Source organism: Rana temporaria, chromosome 5, assembly GCF_905171775.1.
Source record: "Rana temporaria chromosome 5, aRanTem1.1, whole genome shotgun sequence".
NCBI classification, from domain to species: Eukaryota; Metazoa; Chordata; class Amphibia; order Anura; family Ranidae; genus Rana; species Rana temporaria.
The window spans coordinates 45,716,392-45,742,753 of record NC_053493.1 but is presented as its reverse complement, the minus strand read 5'-3'; the positions used below and the strand labels follow the sequence as shown (position 1 = coordinate 45,742,753).

The 26,362-nt window shown below is 43.2% G+C and overlaps 1 protein-coding gene across 1 annotated transcript in view; it reads right to left on the bottom strand.

Annotated features, from left to right (window-relative positions):
* Window positions 1-1,139: 1,139 nt before the first annotated feature.
* PLXDC2 (plexin domain containing 2) overlaps window positions 1,140-26,362 on the bottom strand; it is a 696,254-nt gene continuing 671,031 nt past the window's right edge. Inside the window, exons 13-14 of the mRNA XM_040352492.1 lie at window positions 9,339-9,499; window positions 1,140-2,271 (exon numbers count right to left, since the gene is read on the bottom strand). Coding sequence (XP_040208426.1) covers window positions 2,155-2,271; window positions 9,339-9,499 — 278 coding nt within the window. The 3' untranslated portion in view covers window positions 1,140-2,154. The remainder of the gene's footprint in view (window positions 2,272-9,338; window positions 9,500-26,362) is intronic.

Here is a 26,362-nt window from a genome sequence, read left to right as displayed (position 1 = left end):
GGATTGCTCAGCACTGGATTAACTCTATGTGGCAAGACTGGGCACAGATGATAGGAAATCTTATACTCTAAATCAGTGTTTCTCAACTCCAGTCCTCGGGGCGCACCAACAGGTCATGTTTTCAGGATTTCCCTCAGATCAAACTGCTGTGGTAATTACTAAGGCAGTGAAACTGATAAAATCACCTGTGCACAATAATGGAAAGCCTGAAAACAAGACCTGTTGGTGCGCCCCGAGGACTGGAGTTGAGAAACACTGCTCTAAATTGTGACATAAAAAAAAAAAAATTCGGGTTTTCATCCACTTTAAGGGCCAGATTCACAAAAGAGATACGACGGCGTTTCTCTGAAACGCCGTCGTATCTCTCAGAGTATCTATGCGACTGATTCATAGAATCAGTTACGCATAGATAGCCCTTAGATCCGACAGGTGTAATTGTCTTACACCGTCGGATCTTAGGATGCAGTACCTCGGCCGCCGTTGGGTGGAGTTTGCGTCGTATTCCAGCGTCGGGTATGCAAATGAGGTTTTACGGCGATCCACGACGGTTTTTCGCGTTTGTTACGTCGTTGCTAGTATAGTTTCCCGTCGCAAAGTTAGTCGTCGTTTTACCTCCCCTAACTTTACACAGCCCATGTTAAAGTATGGCCGTCGTTCCCGCGTCAAATTTCTATTTTTTTTTCTTGCGTAAGACGTCCGGGAATACGAAAGTACACTACGCACGTCGCCGTTCGAAAAAATTACGTCACTTCGCGCAAAGCACGGTGGGAATTTCAAAACGGAGCATGCGCAGTAGGTCCGGCGCTGGAGCGTGCCTAATTTAAATGGCACACGCCCCTTTGAATTACGCGGGCTTACGACAGAGGCCGCCGGGGTAAGTTTTCACGCAAGTGCTTTGTGAATCAGGCACTTGCGATGAAAACTTGCGGCGGTGTAACGTATATACGATACGTAACGCCGCCGCGATTCTACGTGAATCTGGCCCTAAGTACTGTAGCTAAAAAAAGAAACAGGGTTGGGTGACACCATTTAGTCTATTAAAACGCTGTGTGTTGTCGGACTTAAGAAAATTAATTAAGTAATTTATTAATTAATCAACATATGATTTTTTCTGTACTTGTAGAGTCTTTAAAGGGATAAAACATGGAACTGCATATTTTATTTTATTTTTCCTTGACATACATTTTAAGTCTTTGCATTGAAACAAGAAAACCCAGACTGATGCATTACAATTCAGAGAACACTCTTCCCCACAAAAAGCATCAGATTTTTAATTATTTATCAAATATATTGCTTTATTCATCCTAGGCATACTTGTTACACAGGACAGGAACATACAGCCCCTTAAAACCTTCCTTCAGGACCATGGATAGCGTCATTACACCAAAGACATTGACCACCCAGCTGCCATCTTGCCTCGCCATCACTTTGAATATTTAAAAACATTACCTGGTAATGGTCATCCCACATTCAATCACAAACCTATATGACTACAATCTTGATGACCACTAAAGATTACTTGTGGGGCAATTTATTTTTAGACATCAATAAAAAAAAAAAAAGAGATATCACTTTGGCCACATTTGTAATATGCAGGAAAAGCACAATACGTAGTAGACATCAAAGAGCCATTTATTATTTTTGTATATGGATCATTGATGCCTATGTGCACCCTTATAGAAATATAAAAAAAAAATCATATATCCAGAGCCACGTGTTTGCCATTCTCCTCAGTATGATCATGTGGCTTTCATCTGTTCATTTGCAATTTTTATGCTGCACAAGCTTTCGTCCATGTGAGCTGAATAAAATGCACAAGCCATAGGAACATTGTTGTATGGAGAGCTCCGGTTAGTGCACAGGTTTGTTCGGAGTCTCTTCTGTAGCCAGTAGAAGAGCCATTGTCCATTCACTACTGTTGTCCAGCTACGATGCCCAGGACCTACTACGTATTTCCACCATAGGAAGATGACCGTGAGTGTCCTTTATATTTCAGAGTGAAGAAATCTTTCTTCCTGATCAGTGATCATGAGAAGCTCTCTTTCTGTCTCCAGACAGGTAGCTCACAGCACTTTTTTTTCTTGGAAAATATATGTAAAATTTATGGGTCTGACACCAGAAACCAGTACTGATGTAATGTTCCACACACAGGACTCAGCATTGCTCGGATACAATGAAACCTTCTTTTTCGCCAACAGGTTCTACTTCAGCGTAAGCGGGATGTCCAGATCCTCTCCGGAACTTCATTGCTGGCCACCGGCTGGGACGTCGCTGTCAAAATACAACATTACGCCTTTTAAATGAGAACTTCAAGAAATGTCATGTTTTTAAATGAACCTATACTTCCTGTCCACCTTGGCCAATTGGCTCTTGATGTCTCCCTCTAACTCTAAGTGACTGGCTTACCTTAATTTAGAGACCGGCTCACGACTAAATACGTCGGCAGAATGGCACAGCTGGGCAAAGTGACGTATATTTACATCACTGTAAATTTCCCACCGTGCGCGGTCTCTCGATGCCAGTACAACTAGAACCAGCAACTTGAAGAACACTAATGCCGCGTACACACGGTCGGAATTTCTGACAACAAATGTTCGATTGGAGCTTGTTGTTGGAAAACCCGACCGTGTGTATGCTCCATCGCACCTTTGCTGTAGAGTTTTCATCAACAAAAATTTGAGAGCTGGTTCTCAAATTTTCCGACAACAAAAAATATTGATCATCACTTTTCACCCAAACTTGCCCTAGTGCAGTGATGGCGAACCTTGGCAGCCCAGATGATTTGGAACTACATTTCCCATTATGCTTATGCACTCTGCAGTGTAGCTGAGCATTATGGGAAATGTAGTTCCAAAACATTTGGGGTGCCAAGGTTCGCCATCACTGCCCTAGTGTGTCTAGTAGACTGTAGCAGGGGTGTAGATTGTAAGCTCATTTGAAAACAGGCACTGATCTAAAGGGCTTGGTATTCTCCAGAGCTATATCGACGATGGGTTCACACTGGTACAACACGGGAGTCGTACGACTGTGGATTGGACTTTGCACTGCCACTTGAAGTCTGACTTCCATCCAACTTCAATGAATGGGATCCGACTTTTATCTTGACAATACCAGGCCCTTTGTGTCTGGTATGAATCTTGAGGGGAAACTCCACACCAAAATAAAAATAAAATGGCATAGCAGCCCAGCAGGGTAGGAAAAGGGGGGGTGACGTGCGCACCCCCCCCTTGGATGATACCAAGCCACATGTCCTCAACATGGGGGGTAGGGGCTTTGGGGAAAGGGGGGGGCCTGTGCCTCTTCCTGACAACCCTGGACAGTGGTTTTGGGCAGGGGGCTTATCGGAATCTTTAAGCCCCCCTTATCCTTGGTGGTCCCCAAATCCCGGCCCCCCACCCTATGCAAATTAGTATGGGGTAAATTGTACCCCTACCCATTCACCTAAAAAAAATCACATAGGGTGGGGAGGCTGGGACCTGGGGGCCCCCTTGTTAAAGGGAGCTTCCAGATTCCGAAAAGCCCCCCACGCGCAGACCCCCTCAACCACCGCCCAGGGTTGTCGGAAAGAGGCCCTTGTCCCTCGCTCGCCCCCCCTTTCCTGACCTGTTGGGCTGCGTGCTTGGTTAAGGTTCTGGTATGGATTCTGGGGGGACCCCACACTGTTTTTTGGGCATGGTAGTTCTACTTAGAAACCATACCAGACCGAGGGGGAGCTCAGTTTTTTTATTTTATTTTGGCATGGGGTTCCCTTTCAAGATCCCTGTTGCAAGCCAAAGTCGGATCAATTAAGACAGTGATCTGACTTTGATCCGACTTCAATGATATTGTTTGTGCTGAAGTAGGATCAAAGTTGAAATAAAGTAGTGTAGGAACCTTTTTCAAGGTCGGACCATGTGCTCCCAATTTCGGAGCGTTTTTCGTACCAATGTGAATACAGCCTAAAAAAAAAACATAAATTTCAGTTTATACCAGCTGCAAAGAAAATGTGTACAAAGTCTAAGGTCTCATTCACACCAGCCCACAAGCTAACACTGGCAGCATTGGGGGGGGGGGGGGTGCACCTGCACAGATGTCAAATTTGGAGCAGTAGCTATGTCTGTGCAGCCGCTGTATCCTAATTGCCATGAATAGGACTGTGTGCATGCAGATGCATGGAACACCTAAACAGACCATCCCCGTGTAAGGTGTAGTATGCCTGTGTGAATGAGTCCTATGTCTTTCTCAGTCCTTTATTCTTTTCTGCTGGTATTTAACTATTTAAGAAGTGTAGTGGATCTCAGCCCCTTTCTATCCCAGCCTCAGAAATCTCCATTCCTCTTAGGATCTGGGTGCTTACATACATACAGTACTGTGTATATTTATTTTTAACATCAGCTAACTTTATTGTTTTTGTTTTTCCTTTGCATTTAAAGCACATTTCCACTTAATACGCACAGCAACGCATTGCTCTTTTTTTCATTTATAAAACTAACTATAGAGTAGAAATGGAGATCGTCTTCTAAACAGAGCGATGCCGCTCCTGGTCTCTGGAGAGCCGTGTGATCAACATTCTGCCCAAGGTTGTCATTCTCACTGAGACTTGACAGATATTTAAGAAGTCATTGTGATGGCAGATAGAAACCCCTTTATCCGACAAAAGACTGATTTGATGTTCATGAAAGAAACATGTCTGTGTACAGTACGCCAGTGGAGGAGACTACACAGGAATAAATGTTTATGGTATTAGAAAAATGCTGGCAAGGCACAGAATGTAACATTCGGGCACCATTTGAGATCAAGCAAACAAGCTTCAGTTTAGGGGGATTATGGGGGAGATTTACTAAAACTGGAGCACTCAGAATCGGGTGCAGCTGTGCATGGTAGCCAATCAGTTTCTAACTTGCTTGTTCAATTAAGCTTTGACAATAGAATCTCGCAGATTTTGCACTCTCTAGCTTTAGTAAATCTCCCACTATGTCTTTTTTTATCTAAAATATACAGTACGTTGTTTTAACCACTTCCAGACCTTAGGTGTTTTTCAGATTTGGTGTTTGCAAGACTAAAACAGTTTTTTTCTGCTAGAAAATTACTTAAAACCCCCAAACATTATATATATTTTTTTCTAACACCCTAGAGAATAAAATAGTGGTCATTGCAATACTTTTTGTCACACCGTATTTGCGCAGCGGTCTTACAAGCGCACTTTTTTTGAAAAAAAATCGCTTTTTTGAATTAAAAAATAAGACAACAATAAATTTGGCCCAATTTTTTCATATATTGTGAAAGATAATGTTACGCCGAGTAAAATGATACCCAACATGTCACACTTAAAAATTGCGCCCGCTCGTGGCATGGCGTCAAACTTTTACCCTTAAATATCTTGATAGGCGACGTTTAAAAAATTCTATAGGTTGCATTTTTTGAGCTACAGAGTAGGTCTAGGGCTAGAATTATTGCTCTCGCTCTAACGATCGCGGCAATACCTCACTTGTGTGATTTGAACACCGTTTTCATATGTGGGCACTACTCGCGTATGCGTTCGCTTCTGCGCGCGAGCTCGTCGGGACGGGGCGCTTTAAAAACATTTTTTTTGTTTTCTTATTTATTTTTATTTATTTTATTACTTTTTACACTGAAAAAAAAAATAAAACAATTTGATCACTTTTATTCCTATTATAAGGAATGTAAACATCCCTTGTAATAGAAAAAAGCATGACAGGTCCTCTTAAATATGAGATCTGGGGTAAAAAAGACCTCAGATCTCATAATTAGACTAAAATGCAAGAAAAAAAATAAAAAATTTAAACTGTCATTTTTTCAAATGACAAAAAAAAAAATGTTTCTTTAAGAGGCTGGGCGGGACTGACGTTTTGACGTCACTTCCGCCCAGCAAAGCTATGGGGACAGGCGAAGGAGATTTTTCCTTCAGTCTCGTCCCCAGTCAGCAGCCGAACGCACCCGATCTCCTCCGCCGCTACCGACGGCTCCGGTAAGCGGCGGAGGGCGCGGGAGAGCGGCGGGAGGGGCCCTCTCCTGCCATGATAATGGCGGGAAGACCGCCGTTATCGTGTACAGGACCGCGCACACTAAAGATGGATACCTCGGTTGTGGCAGCAGCTGCTGCCGTTACTGAGATATCCATCTTTAAAAATAGGACGTACATCGTCGTGCGCAGGTCTGGAAGTCGTTTTAAACAATGGATTTGTTTTAGGTGAAGAACTCTCTTGCCGCGTACACACAAACGTTTTTAATGTCATGGAAAAAACAATGTTTTTCTCAACGTGATTGTCAAGCCTGCCTTGCATAAACACGATCGTTAAAAAAAAAAATTCGAGCAAAGCACGGTGACCTACAACACTTATGACGGCACTATAAAGGGGAAGTTCCATTCAAATGGCGCCACCCTTTGGACTTGATTATGCAAATTTCCTTTCTGATAACTTGTTTCTGAGCATGCACGTTTTTCCCCCCGTCGTTAAAGCCTACACATGACCATTTTTCACAACGTTAAAAAACGACAACGTGAAAAACATTGAGAAAAATTAGAGCATGTTGTAAATTTTTAATGCCCATTTTCACGTCGTGAAAAATGCTCTGGAGCCCACACACGATCGTTTTTAAAGACCAATTAAAAAAATTGAATTTTTCTCGTCATAAAAAACGGTCGTGTGTACGAGGCATAAGGGTTAGCTTACACTTGCTTCAAAACAAGGCTTCGGACACGCTTTGTTAAAGCTCTCTGAACTCCAGTCAAAGCTCCTGTCACTAGATAAAACGGTTAGCTTACAGTCTTGTTTACACCATGGGGCAGATCCACAAAAGCATTACGCCGGCGTATCTCTTGATACGCCGGCGTAATTTTAAATTTCCCGCGTCGTATCTTTGTTTTGTATCCACAAAACAAGATACGACAGCATCTGGGATCGATCCGACAGGCGTACGTCTTAGTACCCCGTCGGATCTTAGATGCAATATTTTGGCGGCCGCTAGGTGGCATTTCCGTCGATTTCCGCGTCGAGTATGTAAATTAGCTATTTACGGCGATCCACGAACGTACGTCCGGCCGGCGCATTTTTTTACGTCGTTTTCGTTCGGCTTTTTCTGGTGTATAGTTAAACCTGCTGTTATGAGGCGTACTCAATGTTAAGTATGGCCGTCGTTCCCACGTACAATTTTGACATTTTTACGTCGTTTGCGTAAGTCGTTCGCGAATAGGGATTTGCGTAGAAAGATGTCACCGTCTGAAGCATTGGCTTTTTCCAGGTTAATTTCGAGCATGCGCACTGGGATACCCCCACGGACGGCGGATGCGCAGTTAAAAAAAACGTTGTTTACGTCGGGTCACGACGTATTAACATAAAACACGCCCCCTTTACATCCATTTGAATGCCGCGCCCTTACGCCGCCAAAGATACACTATGCCGCCGTAACTTACGGCGCGAATTCTTTGTGGATTCTAAATAAAAAAATAAGTTGCGGCGGCGTAGTGTATCTTAGATACGCTGCGCCCGGCGGAAGATTACGCGCAGGTACGTGGATCTGCCCCCTTGTGTTTGCTTTGCTTTGGCTCAAAAAATTATACCCCATGTAGCTTTAGTGGTGCTTCAAAGTGTCTTCAAAGCCTCTATAGAGCTCGATGACAAAGCTCATTTGAAGCACCTGCAGCTTTTGAGAAGCTGCCAAGCTTCAACAAAGCTTCAAAAGAGCACCACCAAAGCTTCATAGAAGCACCACCCTAACATCAAAAACACATCATAAAAGCTTGTTGAAGCAGTACGAGGTGTAATGTCGAAGCAAGTAAAGCCGAAGCAAGTGAAGCCCCACCAAAGACTCATCGAAGCCTCACCAAAGACTCATCGAAGCCTTACCAAAGGCTCATCAAAGGTCCACCAGCCTGGGGTCTCGGGGCCTTGCAGCAAGCATCTCAGCCTCTGTGGTAATAATCCTCTTACAGAAGTTCACAATATATGGGTCCCCAATAGAGTGGATAAAAAACAGCGATAAGAAAATCAAGCCGGCCAGCTCTCGATAGCAAGGTACTGGCGTAAACACGGTGATGTCAGCTTGCTGCTCTTTCCTACGCGTTCCGGCACTCAAAGGATGTCATCTTGGGGCACCACACTATTTGGGACCCATATATTGTGAACTTCCGTAAGAGGATTATTACCACAGAGGCTAAGAGGTTTGCTGCAAGGCCCCGAAACCCCAGGCTGGGTTATAAGCTACAGGCGTTTTTGATCTCCTGAATAAGGGATCATACTTATCTGGTAAGCGGCAGTGCAAGCTTATGGTGGAGGCACTTTCCTGGTTTCACTCCTTCTGCTGCATTTTGGATCACATATGGATGACATTTCTGACATTTTCTCATGGACTGTTACTTTTCGTTTTCACTAACCCACAGACTTATGAGTTATTTTTACCACATAGGCCTTTTTTTCAACAACGTTTTTTTCATTCCGAAAAATGATCGTGTGTACGCGGCATTAGAATTTAATAGCACAGTTTTTTCCATTCACACTATACAACCATGCCTCTTAAAGACAAATATATTTTTACATAGTTACATTGGACCAGCTTGGATATATACCATACCTGGCCAATGCCGCAGGAAGCTGGGAACAACTGCAGTAGATACCGCGATTCCAGTGCATCGAACACTTGCTTTCAGTCTTGTGTCGGGTCTCTGAACACAAAAGGTCAGCTGTTCAGCACAGGCACTGTGCAGAAAATTCTTTGCATTTTCTGAATGAATGCAAAATGTTCTCTGACTGGATGAGGTGGAGAAGTGGGGCGGTGATGTCACACTTTCCACGTCGACCAATAAGAGAATGCTTTGCTTTCATGCAGAAGATACAAAGCATTCTCTGAATGACACCCATGATGAGTGGCCAGCCTACTATGTTCACAATGCAGCAGATTGGCTGCTCGGCATGGGACCCCATAAGTGGAAATCACTGGAGTAGCAGTGGCTACTAAAGGGATTAACAGCATTTTGGGGCATCAGTACCTATGGCATATACATAGTAACTATGTAAAAATATACCATGCCTGTAATTATCCTTTAAAACTGGTATTTTGGCTATACCTCCAAATTGGCATTCTAGTGCAAACTGCTTTCCTAGAATCACAGACCATTAGGATTAGCAAGTATGCATATGCCGATTGTATACGGTTTCTGGGGTCTGTAAACTCCAAATCATACAAAGCACCAGGCACTAATCGTCATTCAGCATGTAAAATTGTACTGACAGTTTAACTAGGTTTCAGAAAACTGGAGGTTGGCAGTGCTTTATACCCAGTACTGTAAATGCAATCATTTTGCTAGTGTGAAAATATGAAATGAAAGGGAAGCAGATTACCTCAATAAAAAAGAGGCTAGCAGATGATGTCGGATGATGGTACATGTAAATTGTTACAAGGATGGCAGCAGCAACAACGAGAACCAGTACGAGTATCCCTATAATTAATCCCGTGTGCAGCGTGCCGTGCGTCTTCTCCTCCGCGCTGTCATCTGTTGAGGCTGCAGTATAAGAAAACATGACAGTATAAAATGAACAACAATACTTTGCTCTCCTACCACTCTGTACATTTAATCAGTACAAGCCTCATTCATGCATTGTATATGAAAGGTATAGGTAATGGAAATTTCCATCAGGAGTCTTACAGTACAACAAACGTGCTGGATGTCTGATGGTTTAATATGAGCAAGGGCCAGGTTTGACGGGCTTGTGTCCATAGGCAAATGCAGTGTGCTATTTTGACATCAGTTTGAGACCCTTCAAAAACAAATCCAAATTCCTTGCCAGGTGCAGTTGACCTTCTGTCTTCAAGCTGCTTTTGCATTTCCAAAATCTTGTATGGAAAAAGAAGCAGTTCTGGCACGAGCAAGAGCCGTTTGACACTGGCCTTCTTAACTTGGGCCTGATGGAGAAACATAATTTTTCTTTGCTTGTGGCTCACTAATGTAAAAGGAAGCCTCCTCCAAGAACTGGTCAAGGAGTCATATAAGGAAAAATGTATATGTTTGATTTACCTTAACTGACCTAATGCTTGAGGAATGCAGGATGATAGAGCCCACTATCCCCCTTAAAAGGTGATATCACTGTCCAAATAACTTTGATTGGTCATTTACTCACATACTAGCCTGTGTCTACCATAGCCCAAACTAGAATAAGCTAGTCCTCTAACAGAATGTCGAGAAGCAAGCGTCTGCCCTGATCATCTGCCAACCTCTAAAAACGGGTGGGGACTTTGGGAAGATCATCTGAATTCTACCTGCAGCTAATTCTCTTTATATATTATTTTGATATTATTGCATTTGTACATGTGTCACTATATCTGTCATTATTCAATTAAATGTTATATACAGTGCCTTAAAAAAGTATTCATACCCCTTGAACTTTTGGGGGGCACAGCAAACATCGGGAAGGTGCTCTGGTCAGATGAGACAAAAATCAAACCTTTTGACCTAAAATCAAAACGCTATGTGTGGCAGAAAACTAACACTGCACATCACCCTGAACACACCATCCCCACCGTGAAACATGGTGGTGCAGCATCATGTTGTGGGGATGCTTTTCTTCAGCAGGGACAGGGAAGCTGGTCAGAGTTGATGGATGCAGCAAAAATACCGGGCAATCCTAGAAGAAAACCTATTAGAGTCTGCAAAAGACTTGAGACTGGATCGGGAGGTTCACCTTCCAGCAGAACAACGACCCTAAACATACAGCCAGAGCTACAATGGAATGGTTTAGATCAAAGCATATTCATGTGTTAGAAAGGCCCAGACCTAAATCCAATTGAGAATCTATGGCAAAACTTGAAAATTGCTGTTCACAGACGCTCTCCATCCAATCTGACAGAGCTTGAGCTATTTTGCAAAGAAGAATGGGCAAAAATGTCACTATCTAGATATGCAAAGCTGGTAGAGACATACCCAAAAAGAGTTGCAGCTGTAATTGTAGTGAAAGGTGGTTCTACAAAGTATTGACTACAAAATATATACTGTACTATTGACAAAGTATTACATTTTGAAAAACATTTATCATTTTCCTTCCGCTTCACAATTATGTACCACTTTGTGTTGGTCTATCACATAAAATCCCAATAAAATAATTTATGTTTTTGTAACATGACAAAATGTGGAAAATTTCAAGGGGTGTGAATATTTTTTCAAGGCACTGTATATAATTACAATTGTTTGTGTGATCTCTCTCTGCACGTATGGAAAAAACCCTAAAAAGTGTAATCTGTCACATAACCAAAACAGGGCCTTATTCCACCTTGAAGGCAATGCAAAATTGTCCCATACACTCCTACACCTTCATTAATGATTGTATCCTAATAATTAACATTGAATATTTCATTTTTCACATAATTAAAAGATTGAAGTAAATATGTCACAAACCTGATCAATTAAAGCCCAATTCCAGCATTTTTCAAATGAAAAAGTTATCCCATCTGTTACAAAAATCATAATACTCAGCTCCTCTCTTACACTGCCCCCCCGCAGACCCAACAATCTGTGATCCAATGCTGGTCTTCATCCCTGTTGAATGTCATCCAGCTTAACTGAACACACTTTCTGTGAGTGCAGGATGTCATGAACCTGTCACCATTGTGCTCTGTACTACTCATAGAGAATGATGAAGAGAACATCGTTATTTTTGGAATCAAATTCTTGTATCTCTTTTGCCTACTGAGTTCTTTTTGGTTTGATGTATACATTTCTATAAAAAATACTAATTTACTACCAAAAATATTATATTACAATTAACTTTTTTTTCAACCTCTAAATGATTGGATTTCCTATTTCCATCACTCAAATAGAAAATTAGCAGTGGAAAAAAATATATACCCCACAATCACTTACCTTTCCTTTTTTTATCTCTCCTCATTCCATTAAAGTGTAACTGAAGGGAAAACCTATCTTTTTTTTTTATAACCCCTGTCAGTTTTTTTTTTTTGCTTTTTTTGCCATCTGTGTCCCAATGGAAAGACTTCCCTTCAGTTCCTGTCCAATAGACAAACAGGAAGTGAGAAGAAATTCCTTCAAAGTGAGGGAATCCTGGTGTGTCACCAGAACAGTGTCCCCATTGGAAAATGTCCTCCTTTTGGTGTTCTAATGTCAACCCAAAATGTGGAATTTTCTTTTACTTTCAATTTTGATGACAACAGTAAACAGAACAAATTGAGAGGGGGAATCTCGCTAATGTGGGCACAAACTGCAAAAAAACAAAAAAAACTGACAGGGGGTCAAATCTCTCTCCACTCTATCCAAAACGAAAAAAAAAAAAGTTTTGCCTTTGTCTACACTTTAAGGCTCCATGCACACTGAAGCTGATAAACTGCAGTTTATTGGCGGTTTGGCTTTTTTTTTTAAAAGCCCATAAATTGAACTCTATGTTAGCCTATGTGCCCATGCACACCTGGGCGTCTTAATGAGCTTTGGAGGTTTTTTGGCTTTTTTCTGAACGCCCGAAATTTGCGTTCAAAGTGCCGTTTTTTGGCGGGGAAAAGCGTGACAAAACGCAAAACGCAGAAAAACGCAGAAAAACACTCAAAAACACTTAAAAACGCTCAAAAACGCCGGTGCCAGAGTTTTTTTGTGTTTTTTAATCCATTGAAAAAAAAAAGTAAAAAAAAAAAAAAAAAGCTACACTGAAAAATGCTGATTAAAGCTATTACAAAAATGCTAAAAAACGTTGAAAGGCTCCCTGCAAAGCTACTGGTGTTTTTTTTATAGCTTTTATCAGCTTCAGTGTGCATGGAGCCTAAATCATGAGTCTTCAAACTACGGCCCTCCAGTTGTTCAGGAACTACAATTCCCATCATGCCTAGTCATGTCTGTGAATGTCAGTGTGTTACAATGCCTCATGGGATGTGTAGTTCTACAACAGCTGGAGGGCCGTAGTTTGAGGATCCCTGCTTTAAATGTTTGTGATAAGACTAATGATTTTTAACACATTTATACAGCACATGTTTGTTTTACTCTGTATTTTATTGGAAGTGTAATAAATATGATTGACTTGAAAGTTTTACCTTTATGCTGCCAATTTTTTTAATATTTCACATACATGTTAAAAATATAAATAAAATGTGGGAATGCTGCGCTGTGTGTTAGAAATATATCTAAAATCTAGGTAGCGAACACATAAGCAGTATACACAACTTACAGCATAAAAAATAGTGGAAGTGTAGCACCTTTAACCACTTGCCGCCCGCCAATGACAGATTGACGTCGGCAAAGTGGTTGTAGAATCCTGACTGGACGTCATATGACGTCCTCAGTCTGACACCCCGCAACACCGATCTCGGTAAAGAGTCTCTCACGGAGACTCTTTACCACGTGATCAGCCGTGTCCAACCACGGCTGATCACGGTGTAAACAGGAAGAGCCGTCGATGGGTAGAGGAGAGGAGAGGAGAGCCTATCGGCGGCTCTCCTGACAGGGGGGGGTTCGCGCTGATTGTTTATCAGCGCAGCCCCCCCTCGGATCGCCACATGGACCACCAGGGATGCCCACCAGGGAAGGGCAAAAAAAAAAAAAAAAAAGTCCAAATAAAAAAAAAAAGTCTGGGGGGAAAAAAAAAGATGCAAAAAAAAAAAGATGCCAATCAGTGCCCACAAATGGGCACTGACTGGCAACAAGTAAATCAGTGCCGCCGCACAGTGTCCATCAGTGCCGCCCCACAGTGTCCATCAGTGCCACCCCACAGTGCCCATCAGTGCCACCCCACAGTGCCCATCTGTGCCACCCCACAGTGCCCATCTGTGCCACCCCACAGTGCCCATCTGTGCCGCCCATGAGTGCCCATCTGTGCCGCCCATGTATGCCCAGTGCCGCCCATGAGTGCCCATCAGTGCCGCCCATGAGTGCCCATCAGTGCCGCCCATGAGTGCCCATCAGTGCCGCCCATGAGTGCCCATCAGTGCCGCCTATGTGTGCCCATGAGTGCCGCCTATGTGTGCCCATCAGTGCCGCATACCAGCGCCACCAATCAGTGCCACCTCATCTGTGCCCGTCAGTACTACCTCGTCGATGTCCATCAGTGCCATCTCATCTGTGCCCATCAGTGCCACCATATCAGTGCCCGTAATTGAAAGAGAAAACTTACTTATTTACAAAAAAATTACAGAAAAAAATAAAAACGTAATTTTTTTCAAAATTTTCGGTCTTTTTTTAGTTGTTGCGCAAAAAAAAAAAAATCGCAGAGGTGATCAAATACCACCAAAAGAAAGCTCTATTTGTGGGTAAAAAAGGACGCCAATTTTGTTTGGGTACAGTGTAGCATGACCGCGCAATTGCCATTCAAAGTGCGACAGTGCTGAAAGCTGAAAATTGGCTTGGGCGGGAAGGTACGTAAGTGCCCTGTATGGAAGTGGTTAAACACAGGCCTACCAATTTTCAAACATAAAACATGTAAACACATACCGTAAGTATTGTTAATAGATCATAAAGGACAGCCCATATTTAATAATTATATCAAGCAGGTAGTAGTCCATGAGAGAGCCACCAAACGAGTGAGTATACTTCAGGGAAAAAGTGTCCAATGGAATGGACTGCCACCAATGGAAAGAATGCAAACTCACCAAATAAAGTAGCTGCCGTTACAGCAGCATGAAAGCCTTAAATGCACATAGAGGTCCCTCTGGATATCATGCAGTGGACCTCTTCCACCAAAAGATCATATCAGGATCCCACTGGGAATAAAATAAGCTCATCCAGAGCCGAGAAGAGGTCTCATATGCCGCGTACACGCGATCATTTTTCGGCATGAAAAAAAAACGTCCTTTTTCAGCATGTCCAAAAAGCGAACTTCATCATTAAATACGACGTTGCCCACACACCATCGTTTTTAAAAAATGATGAACAAAGCGCGGTGACGTACAACACGTACGACGGCACTCTAAAGGGGAAGTTCTATTCGCCTTTGGGTTGCTTTTAGCTGATTCCGTGGTTAGTAAAAGACGATTCACGCTTTTCTGTCTGTTACGGCGTGATGAATGTGCTTATTCCATTATGAACGGTAGTTTTACCAGAACGAGCGCTCCATCTCATAACTTGCTTCTGAGCATGCGCGGGTTTAAAACGGCGTTTTAGCCCACACACGATCATTTTTTACAACCCGAAAAACAACATTTTTTTAAATGTTTTTTTTTGTCATTTTTCAGAAGCCGAAAAATAATGTGTAGCCCACACACGATCATTTTAAATGACGTTTTTAAAAACGTGGGGCCAGATTCACAGAAGAAATACGCGTATTTTCAAATTTGCCACGTCGTATCTTAATTTGTGATTCACAAACAAGATACGACGGCTTTTGGCTAAGATCCGACAGGCTTACGGCTTCGTACGCCTTCGGATCTTAGGCTGCAATACTTCGGCCGCCGCTGGGTGGAGTTTGCGTCGTTTTCCAGTGTCGGGTATGCAAATGCGCTTTTACGGCGATCCACAAAGGTTTTCGCGTTCGTTACGTCGTCGCTAGTCGTTTTTTTCGCAAAGTTACGGCTGCTTTAACATGGCTTAAATTTAGACGAGCCATGTTAAAGTATGGCCGTCGTTCCCGCGTCGAATTTCAATTTTTTTTTTTTGCGTAAGACGTCCGGGAATACGAAAGTACGTTACGCACGTTGCCGTTCAAAAAAATTACGTCACTTCGCGCAAAGCACGGCGGGAATTTAAAAAACGGAGCATGCGCAGTACGTCCGGCGCGGGAGCAAGTCTAATTTAAATGGTACACGCCCCATTTGAATTAGGCAGGCTTGCGCCGGACGCCTTTACGCTACACCGCCGTAAGTTTACACGCAAGTGCTTGGTGAATCATGCACTTGCGCTGAAAACTTGCGGCAATGTAACGTATAGACGATACGTTACGCCACCGCAGTTATATGTGAATCTGGCCCAATAGTGTATTAAGGTTTATTCCAAATGTTAAATACATAGCAAGTGCAAAAAAGTAAAACAATAACAACTCACACAGATTACGGTTGGTGACCCAGAATCACACAGCAGCGAGACATCAGTGCCAAATGTCACCTTGACGCTTTCATCCGAAAGGACATCGTCAAGGGGTTCCGTGTTTGACACAATTATTAAACATGGACTGTCCTTTTTTTTTAATCTAATAACAATACTCACGTGTTTACATGTTTTATGTTTGAATATTGGTACACCTGTGTTTAAAGGTGCTACACTTCCAATATTATGTTAAAATATACATTTATGGCTTGAATATTTACTGGGGAACCCCCCAAAACTTTACATTTTCTGAAAGTAAAGGACCTACAGAATAACATGTTAATTGTCACAATTTTTTATGTCATGTAATGTGCGCAAATGTTTATGAAATCTATACAGTGCTTTCAGTAAAAAATATATTAAAATGTATTTTAGTGCACACACTAAATAATCTTTACATTTTTCAATAATTATAAAAAATTAGATTATGTTGAGTAATAAATACAAAATATGTCAAAACTACAATAGCCAAAATGGCCAAAAAGCAACCTTTTAAAAACCTTCAACCATTGGCCTTGTACACACGAGCGGATCTGTCCGATGAAAACGGTCAGCGGACTGTTTTCATCGGACATGTCCGCTCGGAGATTTTGGTCTGATGGTTGTACACACCATCAAACCAAAATCCGCGCAGACAGAATACGCGGTGACGTGACGACAACGTGAAGGCGACGTGACGGCGACGATGACGCGGCGACGTGCGCGAACCCGGAAGTTAAATGCTTCCACGCATACGTTGAATCACTTCGACGTCATGCGCGGGTTCTCGGGCCAGCGGACATGTCCGATCGGTCATACTGACCATCGGACATGTCCGGCGGACATCGTTCCAGCGGACAAGTTTCTTAGCATGCTAAGAAATTTTTGTCCGCCGGAAAACGGTCGGCTGGACAAATAGCCGCTGGAAAACGGTCCGGTCAGCCGTACAGATGACCGAACATGTCCGCGTAAACTGGTCCGCAGACCAGTTTCAGCGGACATGTTCGGTCGTGTGTACGAGGCCTTAAGAGTGGTTGGAAGGTGTCCTTTCCCTGCGCACACTTTGTACTATAAGGTGTCTATATTTCTCATCCCTGAAAGCTGGGAGGTATATGGTAAAACTGACCCAGAAAACAGTAATGGTAAACCAGAAATTACAAAGCACTTACGCCGACGTATCTCGAGATACGCCACGTAAGTGTAAATATGCGCCGTCGTATCTATGCGCCGGACTCTGAAACCAAGATACGCCTGAAAATAGGCTTCATCCGACCGGCGTAGAGTGGGCGCATATTTACGCTGGACGTATTTGGCGCACCCGTTGATTTTCTATTCACATACGCAAATGAGGGAGATACGCCGATACACGAACGCCCGTCCGTCCGACGCAGTGCGCGTAAAGTCCTACGTCCGGCATAAAGTTATGCCCCATAAAGCAGGTGTAGTACGTAGTACGTGAATAGGGCTGGGCGTAGGTTACGTTCACGTCGTAGGCAGTGATCCATCGTATCTTAGGGAGTAGTTCCGACGTGATTCTGAGCATGCGCACTGGGAGATGTTCATTTATTAATTATTATTACTAGTCAGCCAACATTAGAATTCTTCTATAGCTTATGGGCGGAGTATTTGACCATAAATGTCTGCTCGTGGTGATCGTATGTTTTTAGCTGCTTTCTCTCTATGTCGAATCTTTTCTCTCTATGTCGACTCTTTTCTCTCTATGTTGAATCTTCATGTCTCTATAATGTCGAATCTTTTCTCTTTATGTCGAATAATCTCGGAGTTAGGTTAGGCACATTCAACCGCAGATTTGATAGAGACAAATCGCTATTGTCACCGTCATGTCGAATCTTCTATCTATATTGAACTGCTATTGCAACAAAACGAAAATAAAGCATTTTTTATTGTCGGATCTTTCGGATTTTGGACTCTGCACATTCGTTATCGTTTGTTAAAAGGAACGCAAAAATCCCCGGATGAAAATGCATTCAGACAAAAACGAATGCACATGTCTAATTTCCATCTGCTAAGGCAGCAGGGGAGTGTTGGCAAGATATAAGTGGATGGGTGGGGATCTCCTTTACAGAGACACAGTTTTTTTGGCCCTGAATGGGCAAGGTGTTTTTTTACTTATTCCCTTCCATCCAATTAAAGGAAAGGCCTTCTGTAGGACTTGTTCACACCAGATCCACTTCAAAATGCACAAATCCACAAGCAATGCTCTAATGCTTATGGCCAATCATCTTTAGATGCATTTTAAAGGATCCTATTCAACTGACTTAAGGTGGTCTTATTTGGCTGACTTTTGGCAAATGCCTGCTTAATTATTGTCCATTCCATCAGATACAGTCACTGTTTGGTTGTAGATCAGTGGTTCTCAACCGTTCTAGTGCCGTGACCCCTTGATAAAATTTCCCAAGTTGTGGGGACCCCTAACAGTAAAATTATTTTCGTGGCGTGGGTTGTCTGCACCCAAGGAAAGACAAGTAATTTGTGCCCCTAACCCATGGACATTTAGCGCTCCCTTCTACTTGTGCAGTATTAAAACCCCTTGTGGTACATTTTAGGATGTACCACTCTTTCTCTTTGTTCCCATTTATCTCTCTCTTTCCTCATTTATTTTTCTTTTTTTTTCTTCATCCCTCTCTCTAGCTGTCTTTCTTGTTCTTTCTCTTATTCTTGAGTGGCAGTGCTGGCAGGGAGTTGGGATGAGTGGCAGTGCTGATGAGGGGTGGAATCAGTGGCAATGCTGGGGGAAGTTCTGATCAGCCAACTTAGGAGCTCTTGATCAGGGTCATTTGCTGATCAGAGAACTGTAGTGGGGACTTTTAATGGAAACTATAATCACAGGCAGTGTTTCTCACTGTGTCTCTGGCTTCACTGTGTCTCCGACTTTGTGGTATCTCGTAGCAGTGACACCTATGCCAAAATCAGGAGATATGGTCTATTCCAGCCCCTCCCACTACACATTCCTTAACAGTCAGCTGACCATTAGTCTCTGCCCCCCAGCCATGCCCTGAATGGAATGGGTGGCTGCAAAGAAACTGAGTGGACGGCCACGGGCTTCAGGAACAGCCCAGCTGGGCGGCCACAGGCTCCAGGGACAGTCCTGCTATGTGGCTGCAAAAAGGTTGGGAGAGCGGTGCAGGCTTCAGGAACAGCCCAGGATTCGGTGACCCCTGGCAAATCATCATTCGACCCCTGAGGGGCCCGACCCCCAGGTTGAGAACCACTGTTGTAAAAGTGCCTGAATACAATAGCCAGCAGTGGAGATTCCTCCATCCATGCTGTTTGGCTTGGGTGGGGAATCAACTGATTTTCTCGTGGACTAAATGGGAGAAAATTAGAGGTTTATGGCCAGTGCCACATTTAAATGCAAAATAACAGGTGATCGCATCACAAATGTAGCAGGCAGGACTTATTTTCAACACACCTCAAGGCAGTGTGTTGGTGTAAATGGCTTTCTTTAAAAAAAAAAAAAAAATGGATTTTCTCATGCCTGTGCATTTTGGCTGTATTGGCAAATGCAGCTAAATGCTTGACAACATATTGGCCGAGAATGAACCCTTCACAAATATTTCCACTTTTTTGTTTTTATACTTTTATAAAAATTACTTTATAAAGAAGCTTCTGTTTGCTAAAACATCGGTTGGCACCAGCTGCCGCAGGCTACAATCCAAATAGAGAAGTCTGTGGTCCATTTGGAAAAGAAATTAAAAAACAGGCTGGATAGGGAGACAAGGATGGGGGCCCAGTATGTCACAGACTGAAGATCAGGTCATGAAAGAGGATATCACGTTAATCTACTGTGATATGTTATATCTGTATAACTGGGAGCCAGTTCTGTCATTTCAAAGTGACAAAGCTGAGCATTAAAAAATCGTGATTAGAGCCTCCGGGAGGGAGGCTTTTGTACCTGAATTATCAGAGGACCACGAGAGCAGACGTCAGGTTAATGAAATATACCATAGGCACATAAGGAGAGACTTTTATAAACAGTGTAGCAAAATAACAAAACACAGTAAGTAACTGGTGATTTCCATAATCAAAACTTCATTCCTTCACCTCAAGGTTATTCTCCTCAAGAGGAATTGATTTCAATCTGTTTTCACTGAAGACAATAAACAAGGCTGTCAACTAAGAAAATAAGCTGTGCCGCACACACAAGCAACAGTTTCTATGTATAAGCCCCACCATGCATGGATTCCTGTGGGCCTAGTTGCCAAAAAAAAGTTTATTAGACCCTGAGCAGTCTTTGTTGCAAATGCAGCGCCCCCTTACTTTCAGTATGGGCACTACGCTAAAGTTAGTGGGAAATGGGAGAGTTATTTTGCTCCCATTCACAATTTGCTAAAATTGGGCTGCTGTCATTCCTGAGCTGTCCTGTAGGTCAGTCTGCACTCCAGGGGTACCGATTCCACCCCTGGGCGACAGTTGGCGTTAGAGGGGTTCTGGCAGAGCCACTTTTCCCCAGCAGCCAATTAGAGGAGTTTACCCTCGCGGAGCATGCTGGGGGAGAGTATATCTTTTTTTTTTTTTTAAATATATTTATATAAATATATTTGGATAATTACACCCCCCCTCCCTCCCCTCATGGCTCCCAGGAGTCTCCTGCCCGTCCTATGAATAAACAATACCATAAAGTAAGTATTGAATAAAGAGGTTGACCTCTTTTATTCGGCCAAAGGAGAGGTAGAGATATGGAGAAGAGTAGGTCAAATATGGCTAGGAGAGATGCGGGTGGGGAGATAAGTGCTATGTCTTACTAAAAAGAAATGCAAGAGGGAGCAGAGAATGGCAACATCCCCGCGTAGTCATACCCTTACTCTCTCCGCGTAGCTCCATGTTTTTTTATATTCCTTCCATTTTCCCCATTTCTCCCTATATTCGGTACTCTTCTCCAGATATCCATCCCTTAGCTCCTCTAGTCTATATGTTTCCTCCACTGCATCTATCCAACTCCAAATTTGTGGGCTTTCCGTCTCCTGCCACTTTTTAGGGATAAGTCTCTTGGCAGCGTTTAAAAGGTGAGGGAGTAGGGACTGCTTGTATTTTTTTTACGCCTTCTTGGCTGCAATGGAAGAGGACGGCCCATGGGTCTTTCTTGATCTCCTCTCCCGTAATAATCTGTATTTGGCTCAGTATTATGTCCCAATACGTTTGAATTTTAGGGCAATGCCACCATATATGGGCCATCGTTCCTCTTTCTAGGCAACCCCTCCAGCAGTCTGCGGTATAACCTACTTTGAATTTATTTACCTTATCAGGGGTAATATACCATCCTGAAAGGCACTTATAATTTACTTCAGCTGTCCGTGTATCTATCGCAGAAGTGTGAATTAATTGAGTAATCCTTGAAACAGTATTTGCCCCCCTCATAACCCCCAACTCTCTTTCCCATTTGTCTATAAAAGGTGCTTCACCCCGAGATCCCAATTTAACCAGTAACCCGTACAATTTAGTAATGGTGCCCCTCGAATTTGTAGATTTACAAATTTTCTCCAGTGAAGTCAGCTCCGCCTCCGTCCGTAATGGACGGGGGAGGTGCCGCACAAAGTGAGTCAACTGGAGATAATGCCACCTATCCAGATTCCAACAATCCGTTTTGGCTTTCAAATCTCCATAGGTCATTATCTCTCCGTTTTTTATAATATCACCCAAGTGCACTGTGCTTCTCCTTATCCAATTCCCCCCTATTTTTTTTTCCCCGGGTGGGAAGTAGGGGTTTTCTTTTAGATTCATTAATGGGGAATTAAATTTCCCTTCTAATTGTGCCTGCGTCCTATCCCACATTCTTAAAGTGTCACGTGTTATATCGTGTGTTTTGTGATCTAGTGCTCTGTATTGTGCAGGGATCCAAATAAGATTTTTCAGATTATTGTTTGTTAGCGCCTTCTCTATTTGTACCCACCTTTTGTCTATCCTATCCCTCGCCCACTCTACCGCCCGCGATAGGACCGCCGCCTTGTAGTAACTTTTAATGTCCGGGACTCCCAGGCCGCCAAGTGGCTTACCCTGTTTTATTATGGAGAGGGATAGTCTGTGCTTTTTATTTTTCCACACATAATTTAGTAACAGGGTGTTGAGGATTCTCAAAAACTGCTGAGGAAGAGCAATTGGGAGTAATAAGAATTTATAGAGGATCTTGGGGACTACCACCATCTTTAACATATTTATGCGTCCAAACCAAGATATGGGTTTATTTATCGTTTTTTTTAATTCGTTCTTGATCTCATTTAATAAGGGGACATAGTTAATTTTGTACATCTTCTGTATTGTATTGGCAAGTTTTATTCCTAGGTACTTGAGTTCTTTGGTCCAAGGGTACGCGCATACTTCCTTAACCGAATTTATCTCTCTTTTATTTAAATTAATATTCAAGATCTCTGATTTGGTTACGTTAATTTTAAAGTTGGAGATAGCGCCGTATTGTTGCAATACTCTGGTGAGGTTGGGGATAGATTTAACTGGGTTGGTTACGTAAAATAGTATATCGTCGGCAAAGGCCGATAGTTTATGTTCCTCCCCTTCCACTCTCACTCCGTTGATGTCCGAATCGTTGCGAATGGTGGCCAGCAACGGCTCTAAGGATAGAATAAAGAGGAGGGGGGATAATGGACATCCCTGCCTCGTCCCGTTTTTCATCACAAAAGATTCTGATAAAGAGCCATTGATTTTTATTTGTGCGGTAGGGTGGTGATATAATGTTTTTATCCAGCTGGACATCCTGCTTCCTATTCCCATCACGGTGAGGGTTTCCATCATGAGCCCCCAGTCTACCCTGTCAAATGCTTTTTCGGCATCGACTGACAGGAGTAGACCTGGGGGCTCATTCTGCCTTATGGTCTGGAGTAAAAGGATTGCCCTTAGGCTGTTGTCTTTACCCTCTCTGTTGGGGACAAAGCCTACCTGGTCGGGGTGCACCAATAAGTGCATAACCCCTTTCAGGCGGTCCGCCAGAATTTTTGCAAAGAGTTTAATATCTGTATTTAACAGAGAAATAGGTCTGTATCCCGAACAGAGAGAGCTATCCTTGCCTTCCTTTAATATTATTGCGACCACTGCCGCTGTAGCTCCCCTGCTAGTTTCAAATTCCGACCCCAGTCCGTTAAAATATTTACACAGCCTCGGTATCAGTATGGTACTAAATCTCTTGTAGTAGAAGGTGGAAAACCCGTCTGGCCCCGTACTCTTTCCACCCTTAGTGGAGTTTATGGCCCTTTTTATTTCTTCCTCAGTTATGGGGCGATCGATGGTAAGGCTTTCCATCTCCTCTAATCTAGGAAGTCCTGCATTATCGAGGAACGCACGTGTCTCAGTCTCCCTTTCCCCTTCCTGCCGTCTTGGGTGTTTTATAGTGTATAAGTCCTCATAATATTTTTTAAAAGTATCCGCAATATCGCTAGTTGCATAAACTAGTTCCCCATTTTTACCCTTGACTTTCTCGATATAATTCCTGGCTTTCTTTTTTTGGGCCATTTTAGCTAAAAGTTTACTTGGTTTGTTTCCCCATATATATCTCTCTTTGGATATACAGTTTAGTTTAAACCTTGCTTCTTGTTCCATGATCTCTTTAAGTAAATCTCTTTTTAAAATTAGTTTATGGTAAGTCTCTTTAAGTCCCTGCGCTTTATGTTCGCGTTCTAAGGTCTCTATCTCTTTCCTCAGGGTAATAGTTTTTCTTTTTCTCTCGTTTTTTTTTTTGCGTCCTCAGCGATTAAAATCCCTCTAATGTACGCTTTGTGCGTCTCCCAAAGGGTTGCGCTAGTAATACCCTCTGTATCATTCCTGAGGAAAAATTGTTTTAATTCTGCCTCCACCCTGCTTCCCCCTCCTTCCTCATGGATCAGGCTGTCATCCAGGCGCCACATCGGCCGCTGACTCCTTTGTCTAGCTAATGTAATTTTCATAGAGACCGGAGCATGGTCTGATACAGTCATAATTCCAATTTCCGTCTCCGTGATTGAGTCAATCAGCCTGTGGTCCGCTAGGATGTAGTCGATTCTAGAGTACGTCCCGTGGGGGGGGGGAGAAAAACGTGTAGTTATGTTCTTTTGGATGGTTAATCCGCCAAACATCCACTAGTTGACATTCCTGAAGCTTATGTTTAATTCTCTGCAGATGCCCACTCTCTGTCTCCCTCCCACGGGACGTACTATCATCAGTTGGGTTCAAAACAAAATTTAAATCACCCATCAGGATTATAAAACCCTCGGCGAAATTATTCAGTTTTCCCAGGATTTTGTTTAAATATTGAGTTGGACGTACGTTTGGGGCGTATATGTTAGCTAATGTGTACATAATATTATCGATTCTTAATTTAAGAAACAGGAATCTCCCTTCTGGATCCGACAACCTTGCCTCCAAGGTATACCCAAACCCTCTTATGAACCCAATCGCTACTCCCCTTGCGCGTTTCGAGATGGAGTCAGCGTAGAACCAAATAGGGTATGCCGGGGAGTAGAGCTTGATGTTTGTATCCAGAGTCAAGTGGGATTCCTGGATAAAGACTACATCCGCTCTAAGTTGTTCGATCTCTGCTAAGACCTTTAATCTTTTTCCTACTGAGTTTAGTCCCTTTACATTATAGGATAGAAATTTTACCTCTGTCATTTCTAATAACTAAATCACCTCCTTTGACACAAAGGACTTTACAGGTAGATCCTGGGAGCCATGATCCCCTGTCCGCCCCCCTTTCCCTCCCTCCCCCCCTTCCCATATCCCCCCCCCCCACCTAGGCCTATCCATCGCCTCTGAACCGTAGGGATCCTCGATCTCCCCTACCCGTCGGTTCTCATGGATGAGGTAGAGCCTCCAAAACATCCCGCCCTCCCATTTCCCCCCCCCCGAGGTATTCTTCTGGGGGTTGATCTTACATGGGTAGGGTACGGACCTGGCCTCCTTACTCCCCTTCTCAATCTCAATCCCCCCTCCCTCCTTCCCCCCTTACCCCCCCTTCCCCCTTGATCATCCTAGCTCGACCTTCGTCACACCGCTTGAGGAGGCGGTCTGTATCAAATGAACTATTCATCCCAACCTGGGATCTCCAACACCGGCATGTCCAGTTTGCGACAAAACCCTACCAAGTCCTCAGGAAATATCAACTTTGCAGAAATCCCTTCTTTACGGCCGATCAGACATGCCGGGAAACCCCATTGATACTTAATATTAAGCTGGCGCATCTGTTCCAGGAGAGGTTTGAGAGATCTTCTCCTGGCCAGAGTCTCCCAAGCCAAGTCCGTGAAGATCTGAATTTCAGTCCCGTCATAGCGTAAGGGGGCCTTTCTCCTGAGTTTTGTCCAGATCTCATCTTTGTCTTCGAAATGTCTGAACCTCACAATAATGTCCCTAGGCCATCTACCTTCTCCCTCTCTCATCTTTCCTACACGATGTACACGTTCCATTTTGAGGGAGCCCTCCGTGCCGTTATCGAGGAGGGGGAGGAATAGGTCGTTAAGAATTTTTCTCAGGTCTTCCCCTTTCTCCTCCTTAATAGATCGCACCCTTAAATTTTGTCTTCTGTTACGGTTCTCTTGGTCCTCTAGTCGGTATTGTAACCACCTCTGGTTTTGTTTCATCGTCTGATGTTGGATTTTTAGGTCCATTAATTCTAAATCCTGTTTTTCCATTTTTTTTTCCACTTCCTCCACCCGTTCCAATAAATGGAATAAATCCTTTCTTAATGCGCTAATTTCTTCTTTTATCGCTGTTTCCACTCTTCTTAACATCCCATCCAGTTCCCCCCTTGTGAGGATATGAGTGTCCAGTCTGGGGTCGTCCATTTGACTAACCTCATGTTCACTTTCTATTGAGGTGTCCGTGATTGGGGTGACTGCCCCCCCTACACCCTTTTTAGTTGTACTAGTTTTTTCTGTTTTTTTTGACAGGCCTGGGCTCTTGGAACTCCCCTCAGATGTCATGTAGTGCCTGATCGTACTGGTGGGGGGATTATCTTTGGGGTTTTTAGGGGCGGCCCCCCTCGTAGACTTATTCATATTGTATTTCTTTGTCCCTCTGATACGTTTCCCCAGTTTGAACAGCAGGTGGTCGCCTCCCCGCCCCCCTTTTTTTTTTTTTTTTTTTTTTTTTTGGCAATGGTTTTATATTAATTTGGGAGGGGAGGGTAAAACCAAGCAGCTTTAACCTCACCTTCTGGGGGTTACACTGACGCTCTAGAGGGCCACGGGGTCATCTCCCATTTCTCGAGCTATGGACAAGGGAGATCTCCCACGCACATGCGTGCTTCAGTGGGGATGTTTTACCCCCCACTGAACCAATATCACAAACCAGACAATGCTCAGAACGTGGACACACAGTCAAATGGTGGGGGGTGGGGGACAAAAAGCTGGAAAGATTAAATAAATAAGTAAATGAATGGCTCCA